This window comes from Pleurodeles waltl, chromosome 7 (genome assembly GCF_031143425.1).
Source record: "Pleurodeles waltl isolate 20211129_DDA chromosome 7, aPleWal1.hap1.20221129, whole genome shotgun sequence".
Lineage (NCBI taxonomy): Eukaryota > Metazoa > Chordata > Amphibia > Caudata > Salamandridae > Pleurodeles > Pleurodeles waltl.
This window is the reverse complement of record NC_090446.1, coordinates 188,732,941-188,756,031: the sequence shown is the minus strand read 5'-3', so window position 1 is coordinate 188,756,031 and position 23,091 is coordinate 188,732,941. Positions and strand designations below refer to the sequence as shown.

The 23,091-nt window shown below is 42.8% G+C and overlaps 1 protein-coding gene across 3 annotated transcripts in view; it reads left to right on the top strand.

Annotated features, from left to right (window-relative positions):
- The first annotated feature begins 3,702 nt into the window (after positions 1–3,702).
- STK4 (serine/threonine kinase 4) overlaps positions 3,703–23,091 on the top strand; it is a 214,606-nt gene continuing 195,217 nt past the window's right edge. For 2 of the 3 annotated variants that reach the window (XM_069243538.1, XM_069243540.1), the window contains exon 1: positions 3,709–3,970. In XM_069243538.1, coding sequence (XP_069099639.1) covers positions 3,936–3,970 — 35 coding nt within the window. In that variant the 5' untranslated portion in view covers positions 3,709–3,935. Of the gene's footprint in view, positions 3,971–23,091 lie in introns of all 3 variants that reach the window. The other variant, XM_069243539.1, reaches the window with a different exon arrangement.

Genomic DNA, 23,091 nt, shown 5'->3' with positions numbered 1-23,091 from the left:
GGTTGTACAGGGGAGAACCTATCTGGTGAAGGGCAGCTCTGGGGATACCCGGTAATGCCAGAGCCGGGGGAGGGGTGATAAAACATACAGCCTCAAAGGAGAGTAAGACAGGAGGGAATGCCCGATCACCAAACCCCCACCTTCTGGACCCCTCAGCCAGATACCAGGCTTAAGGAGGGAATTTGCAGATGTTAGGAGGAGGAGAGATATGGAAATGAGCCAAACTTTAGGATGGTTTAGTCAGCTCTTATTGCTCTGCTGAAATTTCAGTCATCATGGATTTTGGAAGATTTGTGCTTTCTGGTACAGGAAAACACCACACTCTGGAGGAAGTGGTCATGATTCTGGGCGCCACTCTGCATTCTATTGGTTAGGTGCCCCCCTTACTGATGCCCAGTAGCTGGGAATAAATACGTGAGAGGTGCATAGCCTCTCAGATCTGCTGCCTGAAACTACAAGAGAAAGGACTGCCCTGCTGGAATCTGGATCTGCATCCTTGGCCTGCACTTATGAGTGATCTGTGCCTGCTGCACAATCTGGTACTACAGCCCTGGGTACTGTGCCTAGCTTCAAGTAGGACTCAGGAGTGGACTCCCTGCAGCTACAGGTTAACAGAGCTTCACCTGCATCATCCCCAGAAAGAGTCCCTAGCCTGGAGTGCATCCAGTGGACATTTAAGGAATAGGACAGCTGCATTGTGGGAATCGTGATCCAACTTTCCAAGGACCATCCAGGAGATTCTAGACCCTTGGATTTGTGTTTTGGACCTTTTGGACCTGCAAGGAGGACTTTAGGAAACACCTCCTGAAGTTTGGAGCATTTTGGTAAAGTTGTAGCTTTGTGTTTCTAAGCACTAGGAAGTGTTTATTCTTTAAAATATTCATATATCTGGTTCCAAGGACCAACCAGGAGATTTCAGACCCTTGGATTTGTGTTTTGGACCTTTTGGACCTGCAAGGACGACTTTAGGAAACACCTCCTGAAGTTTGGAGCATTTTGGTAAAGTTTTGATTTCATGTTTCCGTTTCCTACAGCTCTCGTTTTGCCAAATTCTATATATTGCTTTGCATACTTTGGTGGCTTCTGTACGTGGTGTAACTCTGCTTCCTTATCCGTCCCCTGACACATTACACGGCTGCCTCAGCTTGGTGTAAAATCTCCAGTGGTTTGCCACATACCATTATTTGCTTGGCATAGCTGCGAGTCCACCAGTGGGGTAAGAGCACTTTTTTCCTTTTGGCATCTTTATTCAGGACAGTAGTCTTGTACACTGGCTGATGCATTATTTATTCTATTTTAGACAATTGATGTTTGCTTTGATTGTTTTACAGGGTTCTTCTTACTGCAGCCTTCAGATCTAGTAGCTTCGGTGGAAACCGGCCCTGGTTAGTTATTTTTTCGCCTTGTGGAGTGTGCCTTGCATGATCATTCTATCCAGCAGTCATCCTGCAAGATTCACCTTTTTCACAGCTACACTATTGATACTAGCAGTTTTTACGCACTTGTATCTTTATTCCTGTGTACAGCATGCAATTCATGGTATTGGTAGTGGCCCTTTCCGGCGCAGCAGATACCACATTGTGCATGTGCAGCCTCACCTTTGCCACTGGTTTCCTTTGATGTTGACTTAAGATTATATCCCATTTGAATAATTTTGTCCTTGTTCCTCCACCCTCTCTCCCCTTTTACTTATTTCTTTGTTTGTTCCTTTTTATCAACAGACCATGGTTGCTTATGCAGCAACCATTCAAGTCTCTCAGGCATACTCTCATGTCCTGATGATGCTTCTGATACTGTGTGTGGGATCGAAACGTTGTCGACAAAAGTACCCTGACTCTAAATGATGTAAATGACTGCATGGAAAAGGACATGGGTATAACGTGTGTGACTTTATTTGTATACTCTTCATGTCACATTGAATATGTCTGAGGACAGCTTTTTAAATGCTTGGTTTCCCCAGAATATCTAACCATTAAGGCCTCCAACATCCGTACGGAGGCGATAGAGCCATCGCTGCTCAAATATCAGAAGGGGCCTTGTCATATCTGGATGCGTTTGTACCAGTTTCTCCAAGATGCACCATTCAATAGCATTCTCTGTGTGACCTTTCTCAATAAAGTATTTGGTGAGTTTTGTGGGATCTCGTTTGCACTGAATGGTGCTCCGATGTTCTACTATTGGTGTTCTGATCTTCCTGGTAGTCATCCCCAGATACAGTAGCTTACAGGGACATCTAATCAAGTAAGTCAAATTCTTTGAATTGCAGTTTATAAATGATTGCAGGGTTTTGTGTTTCTATAACAATGTGAATATATTTGGGGTGACCTGTTTTTGTTTTGACAGGTGCCTAATATAGATGCATACTGAAGCAAGGTAGCACCTTTTCTGGGTGCTTCCTTGCACGTTATTTTGTATGGTACACTATAGCTGTTTGACTCAAAAATGTGCGTAATGAACAGGGATCTGATGCCCTAATGAATGCCCGAGACCCGTAAGGGCTGATAAGAATGGGCAGAAACATGTTGACTTGAGTGAGTACCAAGAATCATTATTATTGTGGTTTCAACTTATGTTTTTAACAATACCTGTGTTCCCCATTTAATAAAGGAAGTACTATGGGTTAACACTAGGTATTTTTTACAAATCTGGATCCCGGACTTTTTTATCCAGTTATCATTTATCAAGAACTCCCTTCTACTCAAAAGGAGCTAGATGGTTGAGTCCCCCTGGTGGCAATGATCCAACCGAAGAGGGGAGTAGAAGTCAAGGATGAAGCATGACACAATGAAGTGTGTGAGACCTCAACTTCCAGAACCGGAAATGACCCTAGTGTGGTCTAGTGAGCCCATGAAGTTCAGTCAAGAGGTACTTTATGATAGAAATGGGAAGATGACTTCCCTATAGCAGTCATATTTTTGTGTTTGTTGTTAGGAATAGAGGTATTACGACTGTTCGCTAATGTTCCCCTTCTCTCCAATTATTGTGTTTTGAGCATTACAATATATGATGACATAAAAAAACAATCTTACTGTAAGTCAATACTGCAGTTCCCAAGTCATTAGCTTTGGCCGTAATGCCACATCCTCCACGTCTTAACACTTTGCTCCACTGTGATCAGTCAGCACTCCCTGATCTCTGCACATAGATATTTTATCGCTCTCTACTCTTGGTGCCATCTTTGCTGACAATTGTGTTTTAACTGTATCACACAGCATGCATGCCAATATTGTGAAATTAGAAAGAGGGAGATTTTGGAGAAAAGAAAATCGGAGGTCTGTATATTCACCACAGACTTTAGTTGACGAAGGGGCAATTTCAGACGTGAAAATGCTAAAATGATGCCATTTTTGGCTTTAAAAAATCGTGAGTCCACTGGCTGAAACGGGTCTGTTCGAACCCATGCGGTTTGCTTTCTATCCTCGTTTGCATTCTCACTAGTCAGTCTGCTCGTAGATTTTCTGTGGTCTGCTGTCGGCACAGACCTCTGTTGATCACCCTACTTCCTGTTTCCGAGTAATATTTAGCATCTTACACCCCCCATCTTCAGCCGTGGCTTTCTTGCTCCTTCACTTCTCGGTTCTGGTTCGGCGTTCTACTGTTTCTGTCTGCTGACGCCGGGCAAATATACGCGTCTTCACAAATGGGCGGGGCTAAAGTAGAAGCTGTCAGATCCGAAGCCAGACACGTCCAATCCTGTGTGGAGAAGGAGGAGCTCCGGAAAGATCCGAACCGCAGCAGATACAACACACCGGTGTTTGCCCCCATGAAGCAGAAGTGAAAAGCAGGAACTGATGAAGGCTGTTGCGGCGATGGTGGGGTGTTTGGTGGAGGTTCCGTGTCACACAGTGCCTGCCTTCGACACTAGGTCTGGGTCCTGTGCGAACTGCGGCCTATAGTACTGCCGGACCCCAGGGGCTGCAAGGACGATCGAAAGGATGGAGGCGGTTCAGATGCGTAGTCACCCGCGTCGGTAAGAGCATAGCCCGGAAACCAAGCTACACGTACTAACCGCATCGTTAGTGTGTAACTGCACAGACGGAAACGAGTTTTCTTTACCACCTCAATGCACCTTCCACCAATGTCTGACTCCCAGTCCCCCCACTGTCTTAGGTTCGCATGCACTTGCTTGCCTTCTTCAACCTGCCGGCGTCCTCACAATGTCCTCTGCCATCCAGCCTCTCGAACTTGCAGCGACCTCATACATGCAGTCACTTCCAAGCTCAGACTGACTTGCACACCTTGTCCCACACTCGGATTTTGCTCTTCTTAAGCTCTCTATGCCCCTGCCTCCGCTTGCTGGCCCTGCAGCTCAGCACGGCGCTCCTTCCGCGCCCCGCCCAATAACCTACACATACTGCTGCAATAACTCACTGACCATCACACACTCGCCCAGCATATAGTTTACAAGCACTGTTCGCCTTGTTCTGCACCATAAACTCCGCACCTGCCCTACATGCTGTGCCCGTGATCCCTGCGCAACATACTCCTGTCCAAGTTGCCGTCATGCGCTGTGTAGCATCTCTGCCACAAATTTTCTACCCAGACCTTTAAATATCCAGCCTATGGGCCCAACACATACACTGTCCACCCCACCACAAACATATTTTATAACAGCTTCATGGTGATACGCACACCTCCTGCTAATCGGTATTAAGAAGTGGGGAAATATTTTAGACAGTATTTGCTTCACTTCACAAGCCACACATCTTTATTACCTATTAGTTCACTGTGATACGCACACCTCGTATTGATTGGCATTACGTTGCTGGGGGTGCAAGCATAATTGTTTCCTTTATTGTGGTGATGCACACACCATATATTTATGCACAGCACAGGATATGTTGAGCTCCTATATTACCATAGTGACGTGCACCCCTAAATTTAGCTTATGCATGCTAAAATAACCCCTTAGAATGTCATTATTCAGTGAAGCTCGCACCTTACTTCTTGTTAGCGCATTCTATTGTTATAGTAATAAGCATACCTTATCTGTTCAATAACATTTTTTTGTTTGTAATTTAGTATTGCGCAAACTCGACCGAAAGGTATTGGAACGCTTTACATGAGCACCAGTTAAGTTACACAGGAACACATTCATTTTTGTTAGTCACGGGGAGAGTAAGTGATTTGCCCAGAATCACAGGATGTTGAGCCTACTCCACTCCGAGACTCAAACCTGGTTCCCCGGCTCCGAAGTCGGCAGCGCTTGTCATCATGCCACATCCTCTCCCCTGTAAACAAATGTTTACACGTGTACATTTACTGTGACGTGCACACTTTCTGTCATTGATTGTTACACTTCCTATTTATTTAAAATATATAGAGGCTATAATAAGAAATTCTGTAGAATAGAGCTAATAGTGTATTATTTGTGAATACAGGGATTTAAATTAGTCATATTTTATATTCTCTCTGTTATTTTTTACTTTGGGTACTCCAAACCTTTTCACTCACTCCACCAGTGCAATTTTTATTACTACTTCCAGTGCAAATGCAAACCCCAAATGCAATGGCCGGAGTGGAATGATTATTTTTTTAACTATATCTCAGCTTTAGAGGAGGAAAGCTTAGAAGAATTTACCAATTCCAGAAAGATGAAAATACTAGTTAATAGCCTAGCATTGGAGTGACTAAAAGTATGTGGTCAGGTGGGAAAAAAAGTGAGGTCAACAGATAAAGTGGTGGCCATCGTAAAAAAGGTTGAGCTATCAAAAAGGTGTGCAAATGCTGCAACATCTTCTACAAGTAGCAAGGACAAGGATGTTGTTTACAAGGTTACTTTAGGTAAAGGGAAAACGAAATACAAGAGTACAAACAAAGCACATAGTACTACAAAATTTGAAAGTAAGGATAAGATTCTTGTGTGCTTCTGTTGTGGGAGTAAGGAACATTTAGCAAGAAATAAAAATTGTCCTGCACTCAAAGTCAGATGTTCCTTTTGTGGAGTTATTGGCCACTTATCAAAAGTTTGCAGGAGGAAGAACAAAAAAATTAAATCTATTTTTAAAATATGTATCTGAAGAACTGAATCTGATCAGTCTGATAATAGTGTTGGGAGTGATAATGACGGTGTGTTATGTATTGAATATCCATTTCCAGGTTTTGATAATGTCTCAGACAATAAACCAAAATGCAAGATGATGATTCCTAAAGTAGAAATATCACTAGTTGCAGACTCCCATTTACTATAGTAAACAAAAATGTATGGAATGATACATTTGTCAGTATAGGGGGCAAGGATTTGTTAGAGTCTGGTATCCAACTGGTGACTTTTACGGGACAGAGAATTCCTTTGTTGGGATACCAAGGTTTTGAATTTGAGTTTAGGAAGCATACTATATGGGGAAAGTTATGTGTCGGAAGTCGGACCCTCAGTGTTAGACTGGAAAGACCAAAAGGTGTTTGGAATAATTTTAGATCCCAGTAGCAGGCATCAGATCTTATTACTCAAAACGCAAGAACAGAATGAAATTGAGATTTGGAAGAAGGAATTCCCAGAAGTATTTTCAAATAATATTGGAAAACGTAATGGGTTCATACACAAAATAGTACTCATAGAAGGTGCAGTACCAGTGTGTCATGAAGTAAGAAATTTTCCTTTGAGAATTAAGGATAAGGTGTTTAATGACTAAATAAATTGGAACAAAAAAAAATAGTTGAGTGTGCAGAATGGCTGTCTCCTTTAGTGGTAGCAAGGAAAGCTAACGGATCAATAAGACTATGGCCCTCATTCCAACCCTGGCGGTCATAGACCACCAGGGTGGCGAATGACGGAAGCACCGCCAACAGGCTGGCGGTGCTTCCGTCATAGACCACCAGGGTGGCGAATGACGGAAGCACCGCCAACAGGCTGGCGGTGCTTCCCGCGGTCGCCCAGCCGGGTCCGGCGGTTTCCCGCCGGATTAACCCCGGCTGGGAGAATCCTCCATGGCGGCGCTGCAAGCAGCGCTGCCATGGGGATTCTGACCTCCTTCCCGCCAGCCTGTTTCTGGCGGTTTTCACCGCCAGGAACAGGATGGCGGGAACAGGTGTCCTGGGGCCTGCACTGCCCATGCCACTGGCATGGGCAGTGCAGGGGCCCCCTAACAGGGCCCCATGCAGCTTTTCACTGTCTGCTTAGCAGACAGTGAAAAGCGCGACGGGTGCAACTGCACCCGTCTCACACCTGCAACACCGCCGGCTCCATTCGGAGCCGGCTTCTGTGTTGCAGGCAGCCTTCCCGCTGGGCCGGCGGGCGCTAACAATGTTAGCGCCCAGCGGGAAGGTCGGAATGGCCCCAGCGGTCTTTTTACTGCGGAGCGGCCATATGGCGGTTCCCGCCAGGCGGGCGGCGACCGCCGCCCGCCGCGGTTGGAACGAGGGCCTATGTGTGGACTTACAAGAATTAAACAATACTATTGTCATAGAAGAGTTTCCTCTAACCAAAATGAATGACATATTAGCTGAGACAAATGGAGTAAACTGGATTTTTACCACTGATTTGTCATCAGCCACCCATCAAGTGCCTCTTCACAATACAAGTAAGAAAATTAAAGGCATTCATAGCACCCTTTGGTTGCTACATATTTTTACGAATACCATTTGGGTTGGCTTCAGCGGCTGCAGTCTTTTCAGAAATTGATTCAACTATTCAAGAACAAAAGTGGTGTGTTACGTTCTTTTAAGATCATATCTTAATAATGGGGAAGAGTAAAGTGGAACATGATGGTAGGCTGAGAGAAGTCTTAGTAGTTCAAAAAGAAAATGGATTAACTGCAGAATGGAATAAATGTAAATTTTGTATGGAATCTATTACTTACTTGTGCTGTGTAGTTAGTGGAGAAGGAATTTTTCCAAAGAAAGAAATTAAAGACACCATTGAAAATGCACCTGCACCAACTTGCAGACATAAAGTTAGGTGCTTTATAGGTCCTTTTAAATTTTTATTCTACATTTGTGAAAAACATTGCAGAAAAGACTTTTGGTTTACAGCAGATGCTTAAATTTGCTTCTCCTTGAATATACATTCTCCTGATTTATTTTTATTAACATCTCCCACTTTCCTCTTTTAAAATGTTGGAAAGTATGGAAATGCAGTCATCCAGGTGCTAAATACAGCAATTTTTTTCTTTCCCTTTTTTCTTACAATAAAGGGCTTGGGCCTCAGATACCTGCATGGTATATCCAAGCTTTGCGACTAGTAACTAAGCTGTGACCACCTATGACTTTGCTCCTTTGGTACTCTGACCATGAGATGCCATCCTATGTTGAAGCATGAGAGGGAGTACATGAGATGCCACTTCACGTCAAAGTGAGAGGGACTATATGAGACACCTTATAATGTCGAAGCATGAGAGGGAGTACATGAGGCACTATCTTATGTTGAAGCAGGAGAAGGGAGTACATGAGATGCCATCTTATTTTAATGCATGAGAGGAAGTACATGAGATGCCATCTTATGTCAGAGCACAAGAGGGAGAAAATGAGATGCCTACAGTAGTGATCAAGTTCAGAGGCATCAGAGAGCAAACTCTTTCAGTTGTGCGAAAGGAGATGTTGAACCTGCAGGAGGAGAAGAACATAAACTAACACTTCCGGGTATTTTCATTGTGCTGCATGAATGTAACATATGCATCTGAAGTACAGAAAATAATGAGAAGATAGGTGAAGAAAATGAAAGTGCAGTATCAAAAGTACCATAATAATTAAAACAAAAAAGTTAAAAGTTGCCACTTGACACCAAAAATGCAAACATTGTAAAAATGCAAAAACACCCCCCCCCCAAAAAAAAAGTAAAGGTTGTTGATTGCCCCTAAAGTTTAAAAAAATAAAATAAAAAAAAGAGGAAAGAATGAACCTCTTCCCCTTTAATAAAGATTATTTTCAGAACCACCAATAAAAAATCAAACGAGAGCTTGTTTATAATATGCCAGGGGAAGGCCAGGCACAGTGCAGGATTGAACAAAGTAAATTGATGCAAGGCCGGGGTGAAGACAATGCTCATCAGGAATTAGTTTGCATCTCGTTGTATTCAGGGGCCCTGTGGCCAACCCCTGCTGCGCATAGCCTCTGGCTGTACTCCACATGCGGTGGGCTCTGGACAAGGGAGTGGATCAGGCGCTCTGCTCAACCTACCCTGTGCATAGCAAGGCAATGGGGGTCGGTCCCCAAGGCAGTCATAGGGCCTGGCTCCAGAAGCCATGCACATCAAGAATTAGAAATGAAGTGTTTTAATTTTTTTTTTTTTTAAAGCATGAACTTCTCTGAAAAAAACACAAATGGAGGCTGAGATAATTCACAAGTCACAGTGCATACCAAAAATGAAGTAATCTGCTATGCATACATAACCCAAATGGAAATGGGGAAATATTTCAGACAATATTTTGTTCACTTAACAGGCATCTTTATTACCTATTGGTTCACAGTGATATGCACACCATGTATTGATTGGCATTAAGTTGCCTGGGAAGTACTTCAAGCATAATTGTTTCCTTTACTGCGGTGATGTGCCCACCATATATTTGAGTGCAGCACAGGTTATTTTCATGGCCTATATTACCACAGTGGTGCGCACACCTGACTTTGGCTTGTGTATGCTGAAAATTATAACAGTATAGTACGCATATACTTGAATGTCATTATACAGCGAAACACACACCTTACTTCATGTTTAGCGCATTCTAGTGTTACGGTGATAAGCACACCTCATCTGTTTAATATATATATATCTTTTTTGTAGTTTTATAAAGTGCAAATTTGACCCAAAAGTATTGGAATGCTTAATATGAGCACCAGTTACGTTACACACGGAAACATTAATTTTTGGCAGTCACAGGGAGATTAAGTGATTTGCCCAGAATCACAGACACCCTTGCATCTTGATGCAAGGGTGACTGTATTGGGGCAAGCCAGCCAAAATGGTGCCAGAGCATTGGGGAAGGACAGGGGTGCACCGTATTGCTTCGATGTGACGCATTGCTACCCTTTCCTTTTGGCACAGGACAGCACAGCAAGGTGACTTTTTGTTCTGCCCTGTGCCAAAAGTCCATAAATCTGGGCCAAGATTTCCTGGAGCAGAATGTCCTGCTTAAGTATCTTCGTGGAAGTGGATCGAAAAGGGAGGATGGCTCAAGTCCAAGCTGTTTATGGAAGCCTGGTGATCACAGTATGGGCAGCTGCAACCTGGTCCTCAGGGTGATATTCTGCCCATAAGTGGGAGCCAGAGATAGGGAATGGGGTTAGTGAACCCACTTCCCTACTCACCCCTTTGCAGATGAAGAAACAGTTTGTTCTATTGAAAATGGCAGTTGACACTGTCATTCTGTTTTTATTAGCTTACAAGTTTTTTATTTTATTTCATGAAATGGCAAGTCCAAGTACATTCATTCTTACCAGATCAATTGATGATTTTATTGTTGTGATTGAATTTCAATAAATTATCTTCCTTATACATATATTCACATCTATGTAATCATGTATCTATATATTAGTTTAGCCCTACTGTGCAAGAGAAGAAAATGACACTCTCCAGTGCACTACTCTGTCTCACCCTATACCTCTCTCCATATCTAGTCTAGTTCCTCTCTCAGACTCATTTCAAACCTCATTCTCCCACTATGATCCTCATATTAACCCTTCCTAGACTCTGCTTCTTTGTCCCTCCTGGCTCACCCCAAACAGCAGTTGACTACTATGATCTCCCAAACAAGGCTCTCTAAAGTCTCCCTCACGTATCTCTGTTTTGACTCTATCCAAAACTCATTTTACTACTATGATCTCCCTAATCCCTTTCTACAGACTCTTCAGTCTTCTGTCTCTCCCTTTGACTCATCCCAAACCTCATCTTACTACCAAGATCACCCAATCAACACTTTCTAGAGTCTTCCCTCTTCTATTGCCCCATTATTCCGTTCAATCCAACTAGCAGACTTACATGTTGACTGCTCAAATTAAGTCATATTTTCCTATACTAACTCGCCACTAATCCTTTTGAGCTCCAGAAAACCGTGCTAGTCGCCGAAAAGTGCTTCAATGCCTCCACATGGATAGTAAGAGCTTATATAAATACAGTTGCAATTACAATTAAAGAACGTAAACCCTTTGAGTGGAATGAAGAAGTGAATAATGAATTTATTAGTATTGAGAAAGATATTTGTACAGCATTTCTTTTGCATGAGTTTGATCTTAATGCTAGCACCATCCTCAGCAGGATGAATACAGTGTTGCCGTCATTGGTGATGAAATTGAGGCCATTCTGGAGAGTGAGTGGATAGAAAAATACAAAGAGAATAAAGTCTTGGAAGAAGTAAAAAAAAAATTTGTTTATAAAGGATGGCCTACCAAGAGCAGACTCAGTGAAGAAACATGGACATTTTTAGATCTTAGAGGAGAATTGTTTGTTTCTGATAAGGGATTTTTATTGAGCGGGCATAAAGTGATTCCTCCCAGTGACTTGAGAGAAAGGATTCTTCTGCATTCGCACAACACCTGCAATGCTTCTACAAAAATGTCTGTCACAGGTTAGCGGGCGAGTTAATTCTTCTGATTTCAATACAATGTACACATTCATTAGCGTGCATGCGGGAACGTTCGAACTGCGAGTCTCTGATGACTATGAGCGAGGATGAGCTTGAGAGTCTCCTGAGCTCGCACACAGCTGCTTTGTACTTTTAACACAGTTAAATACATTATTAAATTACTATACTGTTATATCCCATGCTGTCACTGCCAGGAATACAGGAGGGGCCCAATAGAACAGCGCCAAAGATTAGCGCTGAATAGACAGTCTTCAAGTACACCAGCGTCACAGTAACCTGGACTCACAAGAGCCACGAAGAAATACACTGTGGGACAACTTGTCGCCAAATCTATAATGTTCCTTTCTACAAAGGAAGTGGGACACAGGTAGCCTTCAAGTGTTTACACCCAGAGAGCTGGCAGCGGAGTCGCTTCCTCTACAAGTCTAGTTCCATCTTCCGGTTCCTTGCATTCCAGATCTGTTTTATCCTAGGTAACCATATCTATGGTTCCCAGATACCACCTGAGGCCTTTGTGTTAAGAAAGAAGCAACCATTTCCAGGCGGCAGAGTCCCCGCTGGCCGCTGTGGGCAATGTATATACAATGATGTTACAAGGTGAAAAACGCAGCAGAAAGGTTGAGCATGGTGGCACAGACAATAGTGACAAGTCTCAAGGTGTCGCATCAGAAGCCCTTGTAGACCACCTGTTTTCCACATGTGGCCTACCCTGATAGGACAGACAGGAAAGCCAGTGATATTGATCAAAAGGTTTTGAAGTTTGCCTATTGTTACCTTCTCTTTCAACCTGGGCCGAACTGGGTGAGATGATGATAGGCCATTAATTAGCTGGTGTCCTTGTATGATTTCTTTAGTAAATGTACTACTAGGTTGTTTTTTTAAGACTGGCAATTGCCATGTTTGATAGGCATATTTGTTGTGAATGCAAGCATCATCAAAACTTGATTAATTCTGGTTTGAGACTGGAAAGACATTCAAAGAAAACTTGATTACCAATAGGTTTAAGGAGAAGCTGGTGAACCAAGAATAGTGGGTGCAGTAATGAAATAAGAGGTACTGAAAGGTATGTCTGCTAAAGGGACAATAGTATGCTTTTATTTGGAGTTATAATTGGACAAACTTTATCCATGAGATAGCTGATGAACCGTGTACATAATGCTTGAGAGACAGGTTTTGCAACAGGTGGTATGAGAGACTGTTTACTAATGGCCTGTATTATTTTGATGACGGGTCTGGATTAATTGGAAATCTTATGAATGGAGGAGGGGCACGTGTTTTGTTTTGCTTTGTTGATGGCTGTTTTGTAAGTTTCTCGTTGTGAAATATAATTCATCTGATTTTTTTTAATTTTTTTTTTTATGGTTGATCCATCTCTCATCTAGTTTGCACCTGATTTGTTTCAGTTTTTCTCAGTTTCTGGCTAAACCAGAGAGTAGAAAGGGTTTGATTCTTGACTAGAGTTTGTGTATGATGTTTGACCATGATGTTACACTTGACAGTGAAATAAGTGAAAATAACGAATTGAGCGGTTTCTGAAATTAAGGCTTGTGTAGATGAAGTGTGAACCTGCAGATGGGATGATTCCTGGGGGAATATGATTTATTAATCAATGTCGAATGAGTGAAGTGAAGCCACCAACGGCCTTTTCATGGAATACTTTTGAAAATTCAACAAGAAAATGATAGAACCCGATACAGGGTATAGTGTTAAGGGCAAGGCAACCTTGTAAAACTGTGCATCCCAGGATTTACCTTTTCAGTTGGTTGGGTTCATTTGAAAGAACCAGAAAAACCATATCTGCGAGGATAGATTTACAAATAAAGAGGGTATAGGGATAGCCTGAGTTTCTAACCAGGTCACCTAAGAAGATAAAAGACAAGAGAAGCCACAAGGTAAATGAAAGTTTTAAGGATAAGTAAGTTGTAGGGGAACCAACTCCCACCAGGGTATTATGCACACTAATTCCAGTGCTAGACTTTTGTGTGAGAGGCTAATGCATTCATTGTGTTGAAAGTTCAAGACAGGATGTATAATGACCTGGAATGAGATGGTCACACTAGTAAGTTGCGGCCCGGTCGAAACCAGGTTAACAACCACATTTTGTCTGAAGGTGGCTGAATAATGTTCTTCATTTAAACCAAACATACTGGTTGTGTTTGCTCATATCACTAGAGGACTCTGACTGTGTGCAGTCCTACGTACCTTAAACATTCACAGTCCCATGTGTAATCCCGCTGCTCAGACCTGAGCAAGTGTCTCTAAATGGACCACTTTAAAGAGCTAACTGTACAGTTGTGAAAAAGTAACATTTGAATGCTCAATGAGTAGGTTTAGGCTTTCAATAAAAGATTTTAAAAAATACATTTTTCAAGTGATCCATTTGGTAAAAGTATCTATGTGCTATAGAATAAATAGTCATATCCTAGCCAATTGAAATAGTAGCTAAAATAGACATTATCCTTATTTGAAGAACACTAAGGTTTGTGATGGAGATTATAAAATATTACATAGGTGGTTAAATTTAGCGTACACTGGTGTTGTTTCCAAAAGGGCTGACCTTTTGCATTTAATTCTTTGTTTCATTCTCCGACCTAACAGCTTTATTTTATCCATTTTTTTGTATATTTGCTGTCAATTTAAAACTTAATTTTTTCGAGTCTGACAGGGTGCAGGCATACATTTATCAAGAGAATAAGTGCTCCCTTGGAGGCATATGACTCGGTGGCAATGGGAGGAGGGTGCATTCAGAAATTTACATAGCAGTAAAAAATGTCGTTAATCAGTGTACTGGACATTTCGAATACTCATTTGCGTTATAATATTGCTGGTAATATCGTGAGACCTCTCTGTAAATATCTGCAATGTTTTCTGACAGGTGAGGGCTGCCACTTAACACACCTATGATGACTGAGAATATGCTAGCAGTAAGCGGGTTACCATAGATTTCGCCTTCTGTTCACAGCTAAATATGGCAAATTTGTTGCATGTTACCAGCAAGTTAAAAATGTTCACTGATTGCAAATGTGCCCTATACACACAGGATCAAAAAAAGATGATTGAAGTATGCAGCTGTAGGGTGAACACTGCATATTCTATAGGGGCTTACGGAACTTGGGGGAATTCTTGAACTTAGACAGTGTGCGGATAGGACTGGAGTTAAGAACTGGAATTTGGAATCTAAGTACAGTTGCTCTTGCACTATAATACCCTATCCTCCCATATCTACACTTCCACACCCTTTAGTTCTGGCTGATTGCAGACCTCCTCCAAGTACCTCCTGAACTCAGCTTGCCTCTTTTCCATGACTCTTTCGCTCTGCCTTTTTCCCCCTCAATGCAGATCTCTGATTGGCACTTCAAAAGGCAGGACCAGGTCACCTATTGAGAGGGGTACTGGCCTTTGGTGCAGTTTGGAGTAGGTGATACTCATGCTTTTAAAGCTCTTATATGATTCGGGTGCCAGCCCTTACCTATACTTACACAGATTTTGACTGCCAGCACAGACTACACACCCTCTTGCACATTAGGCACCCACATTTACACATTCTCAGCTGCACTTATACGGACACTGGGCGATTTAAATGCACTGGCGCGTGAATGCAGACATAAAAGTACCTGCACTGGTCTGGAATCCATACAGTTAATCAAGAAGGATTGAAATTAAATGTAATTTAATTATGTTTTTTCAAAAACTAAAGAATAATTAAAAAGTAATGCATTATAAAAATAACTAGATATATGTGAATGTAAACATATTCAAGAACGGAGATATATATATGTCTATCCATATTGAAAAAATGTTTAAGTGCTGCTTTGAGTTATAACAAACAATGAAAAGTGAAATTCACCAGTTAGTTTATTGACTCGCTCTCTCTCTCTCTCTCTCTCTCTATCTCTATCTCTATCTCTATCTCTATCTCTATCTCTATCTCTATCTCTATCTCTATCTCTCTCTCTCTCTCTCTCTCTCTCTCTCTCTCTCTCTCTCTCTCTCTCTCTCTCTCTCTCTCTCTCTCTCTCTCTCTCTCTCTCTCTCTCTCTCTATCTCTCTCTCTCTCTATATATATATATATATATATATATATATATGTTCTTGTCTAAAAATGGTTGTGATGTTATGTTTAAAAAAAATTGAATTCACCATTAGAGTTTACTGAGCTAAATATAACTTGCAGCCCGCCATGCAGTGCCTATGTTCTCACATTCACTCATAACATTTTAAGTGACATCATTGATGACGTCACTGACATCTCTGATGACATTGATAACATCGATGACCTCACTGATAACACTATTTTCCATTGAATGAAAATAGTGAAAGTCTTGGCGGCAAGCTTGATTGTGCATGTTGAAAGTTATATGGTGCATCGTTTACTAATCACTAAAGTTGGGCTGCAATTATTACTCCATATTAAACAGGGTATAGGTTGAGTGCACCTGCTGTGGGTTGCAGAAGTGTGTGAAAGGAGGTTGTGACTTCTCCATTAAAAAATCTATAATAGTCAATGGTCTGCTGACGATTATCCACCAGTGGCTATCTGTCACATACACTTGTTAAATATTTGTAATGCAGTGTTATAGACACATTCTTTGTAGCATAGAGGTTTATAAGGTGTGGGTGTTTATTTCCAGAAATTCCCTGAAGATTGAAGGCATAGCAGATTTTTGAGTGTCCTACATAGACATGGTTTATCTCACAATAATGTAAGCATGGCTCTTATGTTGTATGCCATTGTGCTCATCACAGGAATGTGTGTAGTAGATTTTACTAAACTACAGTGTTGTCCATGGGGTCTGGCAGAAGGTGTCTTTTAAGTATCTACCACCTTATTTACTTAAAATTGCAGGTCATTTGAAGTTTTTACAAGGGTAATCCTTTCTGATGGATACTTCTAAATGTAGATGTCCCTCGTTTATAGTATTCTCGGGTGCAATACTGGATCTGGAAGATTTAAACAGCATTGATCCTGGATTCCAGTCAATGGCCCCATGCGGCTCCTCATTGGCTTCAACTACCCTTAGAGTGATGATGGAGGTTACTATAAGAACCACCCCTGTGCATAGACATCAGTTTCTGTCTTTCTGCGCCTTTGTATGTGGATCTGGAGCATGTTCCCAAGTTTCCCCCTATCAGTTGAGTAATTTCTTCCAAAATAATTTATTCCAGTCTGAAAGGAACCATGTTCCCAATGTTTAAATTTGTAGTGACTATCTCAAACTCGTCTGTATATGAGCCCCACGAGGTGTGCCTCTACTGTGTGGTGCCCTACTCCAAGTCCTGCAATAATTGTGTCCTTATGAACTTGAGGGTGATTAGTGGCATACAGCTTTGCTTTCCCGGAGCAGCAAAAGAAGTCTCCAAAGTCCGCTCGAAGTCAAGGACATGGGCCTGTTCTGCTACAGGGTGTCATCACAGTGCAAGTCTTCCGATAAGTCAAAGTTGAATCGGAAGCAAAAGAAGACCAAACAGATTGTCTTAAACTTGCCACTCTCAGCCTGAGAAGTTTTTAGGATGTCAGGGTGCCTTGTGATCTTGCTGCTGGTCCCCCTCTGATGATCCGATCCCACAACTGATCCTTATGGCTCCCAGAATTTCAGTGTTCATTGGTACAGTTGAAACAGATTGATGCCTTTAGAGAGGCCCTATTGCATATTGTGTTCTTTTTTTTTTCTAGGCTGTCTATGGCTCTTTTGGGTCCCAAGGATTCACGGAGGCCTCCAGTTTTGTTACCATTAGTAGGTCTTCCCTCAGTGCTGTCTGTACCTCCTCCCTAGTACCGGAGCAGACTTCCAATCACACACTGAAATCCACACCAGTCTCTTTACCAATTAATGAAGACTAATGGCTTTACGGACACCTGGTCCAAGCCTTGCTGACGTCCACCAGTGAACAGGCAGGTTGCCAGACGCCACAGGCTGGTGCCAGGCAGCCCTGATATCTTGACTCAGCACCTTACATAGGAAGTTTGGTTCAGGTTTCCACTAGTATGGTGAGCCCCAGTTCAATTCCCAGAACTCCTGACATAGTCAAAACAAAGTGAGTTATTTAGGAAGCAGATGTTTTTCTGGGCCAGTCCTGCCCTCTCGTCAGTCACTGCCAGATGTTTGCAGGGGAGATATACCCATGCTTTATGGGACATTGTTGGCGATTTTGCTAGCAGCCCCAAGGAATTTCGGGCCAGTTTGGCTCAAACCATCCAGAATATTCTGGACACCGCAAAGTACATTGTCCATTTTTGACTGGACAGTACTCACTGCTATGGGAAGAGCAGTTGCTGCTAGTGTGGTGCTTCAGTGGCTTGCTTGGATGAGATCCAGGGGCTTCTCTGGGGACATGCAAGGCACTTTGATGAACATGGCGTTCAGTGGATCTCACCTGTTTCGCAAGAAGGCCCATCTAGTGTTTAGAGTGCTAGAAAGAAACCCAGGCCATGACACGTTCCCAAGGCCTTTCTACCCCTGCGAGACAGTATCCTCAACTCAACACTTTCAAGGCTACTCCAGGTGGCTGGCATGCCGTCAAGATTCACTGTCCCCCCGTAACAGACACCCCTTTCCTTTCTTGGATGGGGACGGGGATCAGGCAGAAAATATCTGTGCCACTATGGGCAATGACCTTCACAGTCACCTGCCCCTACAGCAGTAGCCTACAAGGTGTTTTAGTTTGCCCTCTGGGACACATGAAAACCCTGTGGGAGGCAGGATCAGATATTTCTAAGGCTGGCAAAATATAATATCCAACATGTGGGTCCTTAAGATGTCCAACAAGACTATTCCCAGTTATTCTTTTTCAACTTTCGGCTTCTTCCACCCAAATCAGAGCATCTTTTAGAGGAGAACCTATCCATCTTGCTCCAAGAAGTACAAGCTCTTTTCGCCACGAAGCCAATGAGAGGGTTCCAACATAAAAATATTGGAACTGACTGTTACTTCTGCTTTTTCCTTATCCAAAGAAAGATGGAGGCTTTCGTCCTATTTTAGATCCTTGCCCTCTTAACGCCTTCATGTGGTAGGACAAATTCAAGATGCTCACGCGAGTCCATGGGGTCTGGCAGAAGGTGTCGGGGTTAGAGTGAAGCATAAATTATGCAAAAAAGAATAGAGAACTCTGAGTAGTTCCCAAGTTTAGGTGGAGAGCAGCTCTAGTAAGGAGCACTCTGCAACACCAGCGACACTCTAGATTTGCTCACCTCAAATGTCTGTTTATCTAGCAAAGTTTTTAAGCATTGGATCAGCACAGTGCTATCCACGCCGAGCTAGATAGTGACAAAGTCTTTTGCCACTTATACAGCAAAGTCTTTAAGCATAGGTTTGACACAGTGTCAACCTTGCCGAGCTGTAAACTGACAAAAGCCATTTACCACTCCAAGCACAGTATTACAGCTTTGGACTGGTAAAATACCATCCAAGCCAACCTGGAATGAGTAAAAGCAACCCCTGACACGTGTTTTGCTCTCATTAGAGCTCATCAGAGATGTTTAGTTTTGTCCAGACACAAGGGAGCACCCAGTATAAGTCAAAACAAATCCCTTTCAGTGTTAGTGATGCATAAAGTATGCACAAAAGAATAGAGAACTCTGGGTAGTTCCCAAGTTTAGGTGGAGAGCAGCCCTTGAACTGTCTTTGATATATGTGTGTGTGTGTGTGTGTGTGTGTGTGTGTGTGTATATATATATATATATATTTATATATATACATATATATATATGTATACACACACACACACACACCAAAGCTTAAAGTAATGTAATAGTGTGATAAAAGATCTGTTTTTATAAAAAAAAAAAAAAAAAAAAAAACTTCGAAATTAATTGGAAAAAAACATAACTTAAACATTAATGTTTCAACTGAAAAAACGCAGAAATTAACCAGCTATAGTTAGCAGAGAAAACTATAACTTGCTCCCCAGCCATGCATTGCTTATAACATCACATATTACATCACTCATGTTCTATGACATCATTGATTACACCATCCAGTGAGTGTGTTAGTTTGTGTTATAATTTATTATTGCTGTGTAACTACCATATTACTTGACTACTTAGTTTTGTCCAGCCTGTGTCCACCTAATCAGGGTAAATGTTCACAAAATGCATGTGCTCCTGATGCACCAGTGGTGTGTAGAGGTATTGAACACATTATTAATATTTGCATTGAAGAGTAAATGCGTGTAGGTGACATTTGACAATTTACGTTCAATCGTCTCGGCACGACAATTTCTACTTAACATAGAAGACTATGCTCGCCATGTACTAACCTTTGTACATGTGCTTGTTTTGCTTCAGAAGATGGGATGTATTTACAGTTTTTGCCACAGTATGAAGGCTGCCACAGTGTGATCCTTAGCACGTTGGTTATTTTAAGTGAATATGCACTCTTTTGACAAGTTTTACATAGAGGTTACACTGTTCTTAGATAAATGTAATACTCTGCAGTGTATTTTTCATGAGAGTTTCACGGTCTGTGGTACAGATTAAGCTCTGGCCTGAGGGATCAGCTACTAATGTTGCCCCCTCTGGGCAGCAACAATATTTTGATCTGTTTCCCAGCCCGCATCAGTGCAGGCAGCGAAACGGATCACAAGTCTGCACCCTGCCGGCAGGAGCATTTTCAGAGCTCCCATCTGCTGGCAGCATTTTCAAAGCTCTTTCCTGCCTGGAGCAGACTTTGTGTTTGCCCCTGCTTAACGGGAAATTGAAAAATACTCCTGCTAAGCAGGAGCAAACACAGGTTTTCCTACCTGCACTGGTGTGTGCAGGGTAATTGCTATGTCACGGGGTGGGCTCCCTGGGACATGGCTACTAAGCCGACCCCAGGGGCTGGGATGGGGTGGGCCATTATTGGCTCATGGAGTGTGGCTGTGTGGCCTCACTCCCTTATAATTACTTTTTGCTGCCCTAGAAGATGAAAAATTTTGGGTTCCCCATGGAGCCTGTCATGGCTCGGGTGGGGCACGGCAATCCTCCCGATCTTGAGAAACTTCAACCCCTGCGGTAGGGATCCCTGTGCCTGGAAGTTTCAGGAGGGTGGGGGAACGTATCCCCCTTCGCCTTTTTATTATTGAAATCGCACCCTGAAGAAAACACGTTCGCAGTGTTCAGCGGGTGGCTAACTATGGCCACTTCTTGCAGCTGCAATTGTAATGCCAGCAGTCTGACTGCCTTCTCCTCCTGCTCATAGTGGTGACTTTTCAATTTTTGTAGTGCAAATTCTGCGTTAGAAGTGAGAAGCATATTAAGTCCATGCACACTTGCTCCAGTTGGCACCGAGTAGTAACAGAAGGGTGGGTCATGTATTGGCTTGTGAGGTCTGCTATGGCCCTCTCCAAGACAGTCTGCCGTTTTGCCTTCTGATTGTTAGTTATCAACCGCTCTCGTCAACTATCTCTTGATGGTTGTCCTAGCCACCCTCCATAGCATTTGTGCCAAGGCCACTGACCCTTTGTTTTCTCTGTGGTATGTGGTAACATGAGAAGTAAGCCACTCTTGATGCTGTTTATAATGGGAGAGGTTGAGGCGCTAGGGTTTGTGGATTGGTGTTGCAGGTCCCAGAGCTGCCAAAAAGCAGGTCAGTGAGTGATCCGAGAGCGCACCATTGAGTATTACTCTTAAAGGTGACCATTGGCTGAGAGGCGAAGAAGTAATCTGATCGCGACTGGGTGCCACTCACTGGCGAGATATAGGTGAATTCCCTATCTGAGGGATGGAGGAGGCACCCGGCATCTAGAAGGCCACGTCTTTGACAGTGTCACCCAAGAGGGCCTGTTCCGCATTATTGATGTCCTCCAGTGTGCCGGTGCAATCTAGTAGCGCATCCTGTGCTAGATTCCCAGTGTCCCCTACAAGCAATTGGGTGGCAAACGGTTAAACTGAGTGATTTTGTCCCAGTCACATTTATGTGGACCTTTACAAACGTCTACCGACCCTTGGGATATCTATTTATTAAATTAGTATTTTTATATATTTTGTGTATTCCTTTATCATCAGTAATCATGTTTGTTGAAGTGAGGGGATTTTGAGAGTGTGAGTTTCCTAAGGGGAAATATATATTTTTTGACATTGCCGTCTCACTGAGTGCAATAAGCAGGGACCGGGCTAGAGGGTACCGGGGGGGGGGGGGAGAGGGTAGGACAACAACGAGTAAGGTGCCTGGTGGGCCTAGGGTCACCAGCATAAGGAGTCGTAAGCACACTCAAGAGTTGGGCGTGGAACACTGATATGGAGTGGGGAAAGCTACAGTGTGGGTGTAAACCAAGTGTTGTAGAGGTGGGGAGACAAGTTGAGGAGGGCAGAGTTTAAACAAATGGGCTGGCGTCCAGTGCCAGGCACTAAGCTTGTGGACCCACATACTCCGGAGGCCTGCTAAAAAGGTGGGTGGGTAGGGGGACCAGCGTTCTGCGACATGTAGCCTATGGTGGGCAAAGTACAATTTATTTGACATCCTTCGCCTGGGTGGGACAGGCAGGTTCCAGGAGGCCAGCAGCATCCATCCGCGGGAGTCCATGCAACGTGTGGAGCGTCCTTAGATGGTGATAATATGTACCAGAAGGTGGTGAGTGTGGGCTATAGGGTGAGGTGTAAGATAGAGTACAGTGGCCCCAGCTGGCATCGGGTTTGTCAGTATTAGTTGTCTGACACGGGTGGCGCGTGGCCCAGGAGAGTTAATGGTAGTCTTGATTTAGTGACTACCGATTAAGCGGCCGTGATGTATTCACTGGCAGTGTAGTGACATACAACCCCTGTAGTCTCCGTCATCTGCACAGTTCCTGACTAGGGCAGTGCACCTGCACCATCACCATATGGCACTTGCCCCCACAGAAACACTATTACACTTGTAACTTGTTACTCCTGAACAACTTTCTCTCCTACTGCCAGCTACATTTGTAAACTGCCAGCTCTGCATTTGCACCCGTGTTGGTAATGAAGCAGGTATTCCCACTTGCACATACATCTCTATCAGATACAAGGGCATTACGAAAATATCAAATGTCCTAATATCTTTGAGATCCGTCTTTGTAGGAGAAAATATATATATTTTAAAATACTGTTGCATAGCCGAGCCATAATTTGCCAGCTTAACCAAATCATAGGGTAGCTTTTTTACAGACATTGAAAAATATGGTAAGTTGTGAAATAAAATGTCATATTACTTCCAATGCTGTGTAAATGACGTGCAAAATAATTAAATTAACATTTCATCATATACTTAACAGTTCGCACGTGCATCTCGAGTGTATGTAATCGATTAGTATAGAACCGTCCAATAGCTTCCGGTTGGGTGCTGTTATCAACCTAATTGCACATTTTGCGTTTGCATCCAAATAATGAGCTAATATCGTCAGGGGTTCTCCTTGAAGATTGTTAATAGGAAGCATCTCTGTACTTGTGACTTCATTTTAGAAATTTGAGCATGTAGATGCACTTTGACTACACTTGTCTGTATGCATTTTTGGGCTGTGATTGAAACCAGAATAAAATGTATTCGTGAAAACAGAGCCTGCAGTGCTCTCTGGCCACATCCTCTGCTTGCCCTCTTTCCTGATGCATTTGGTGATCCAGCATGTTGTCTGTCTTCAA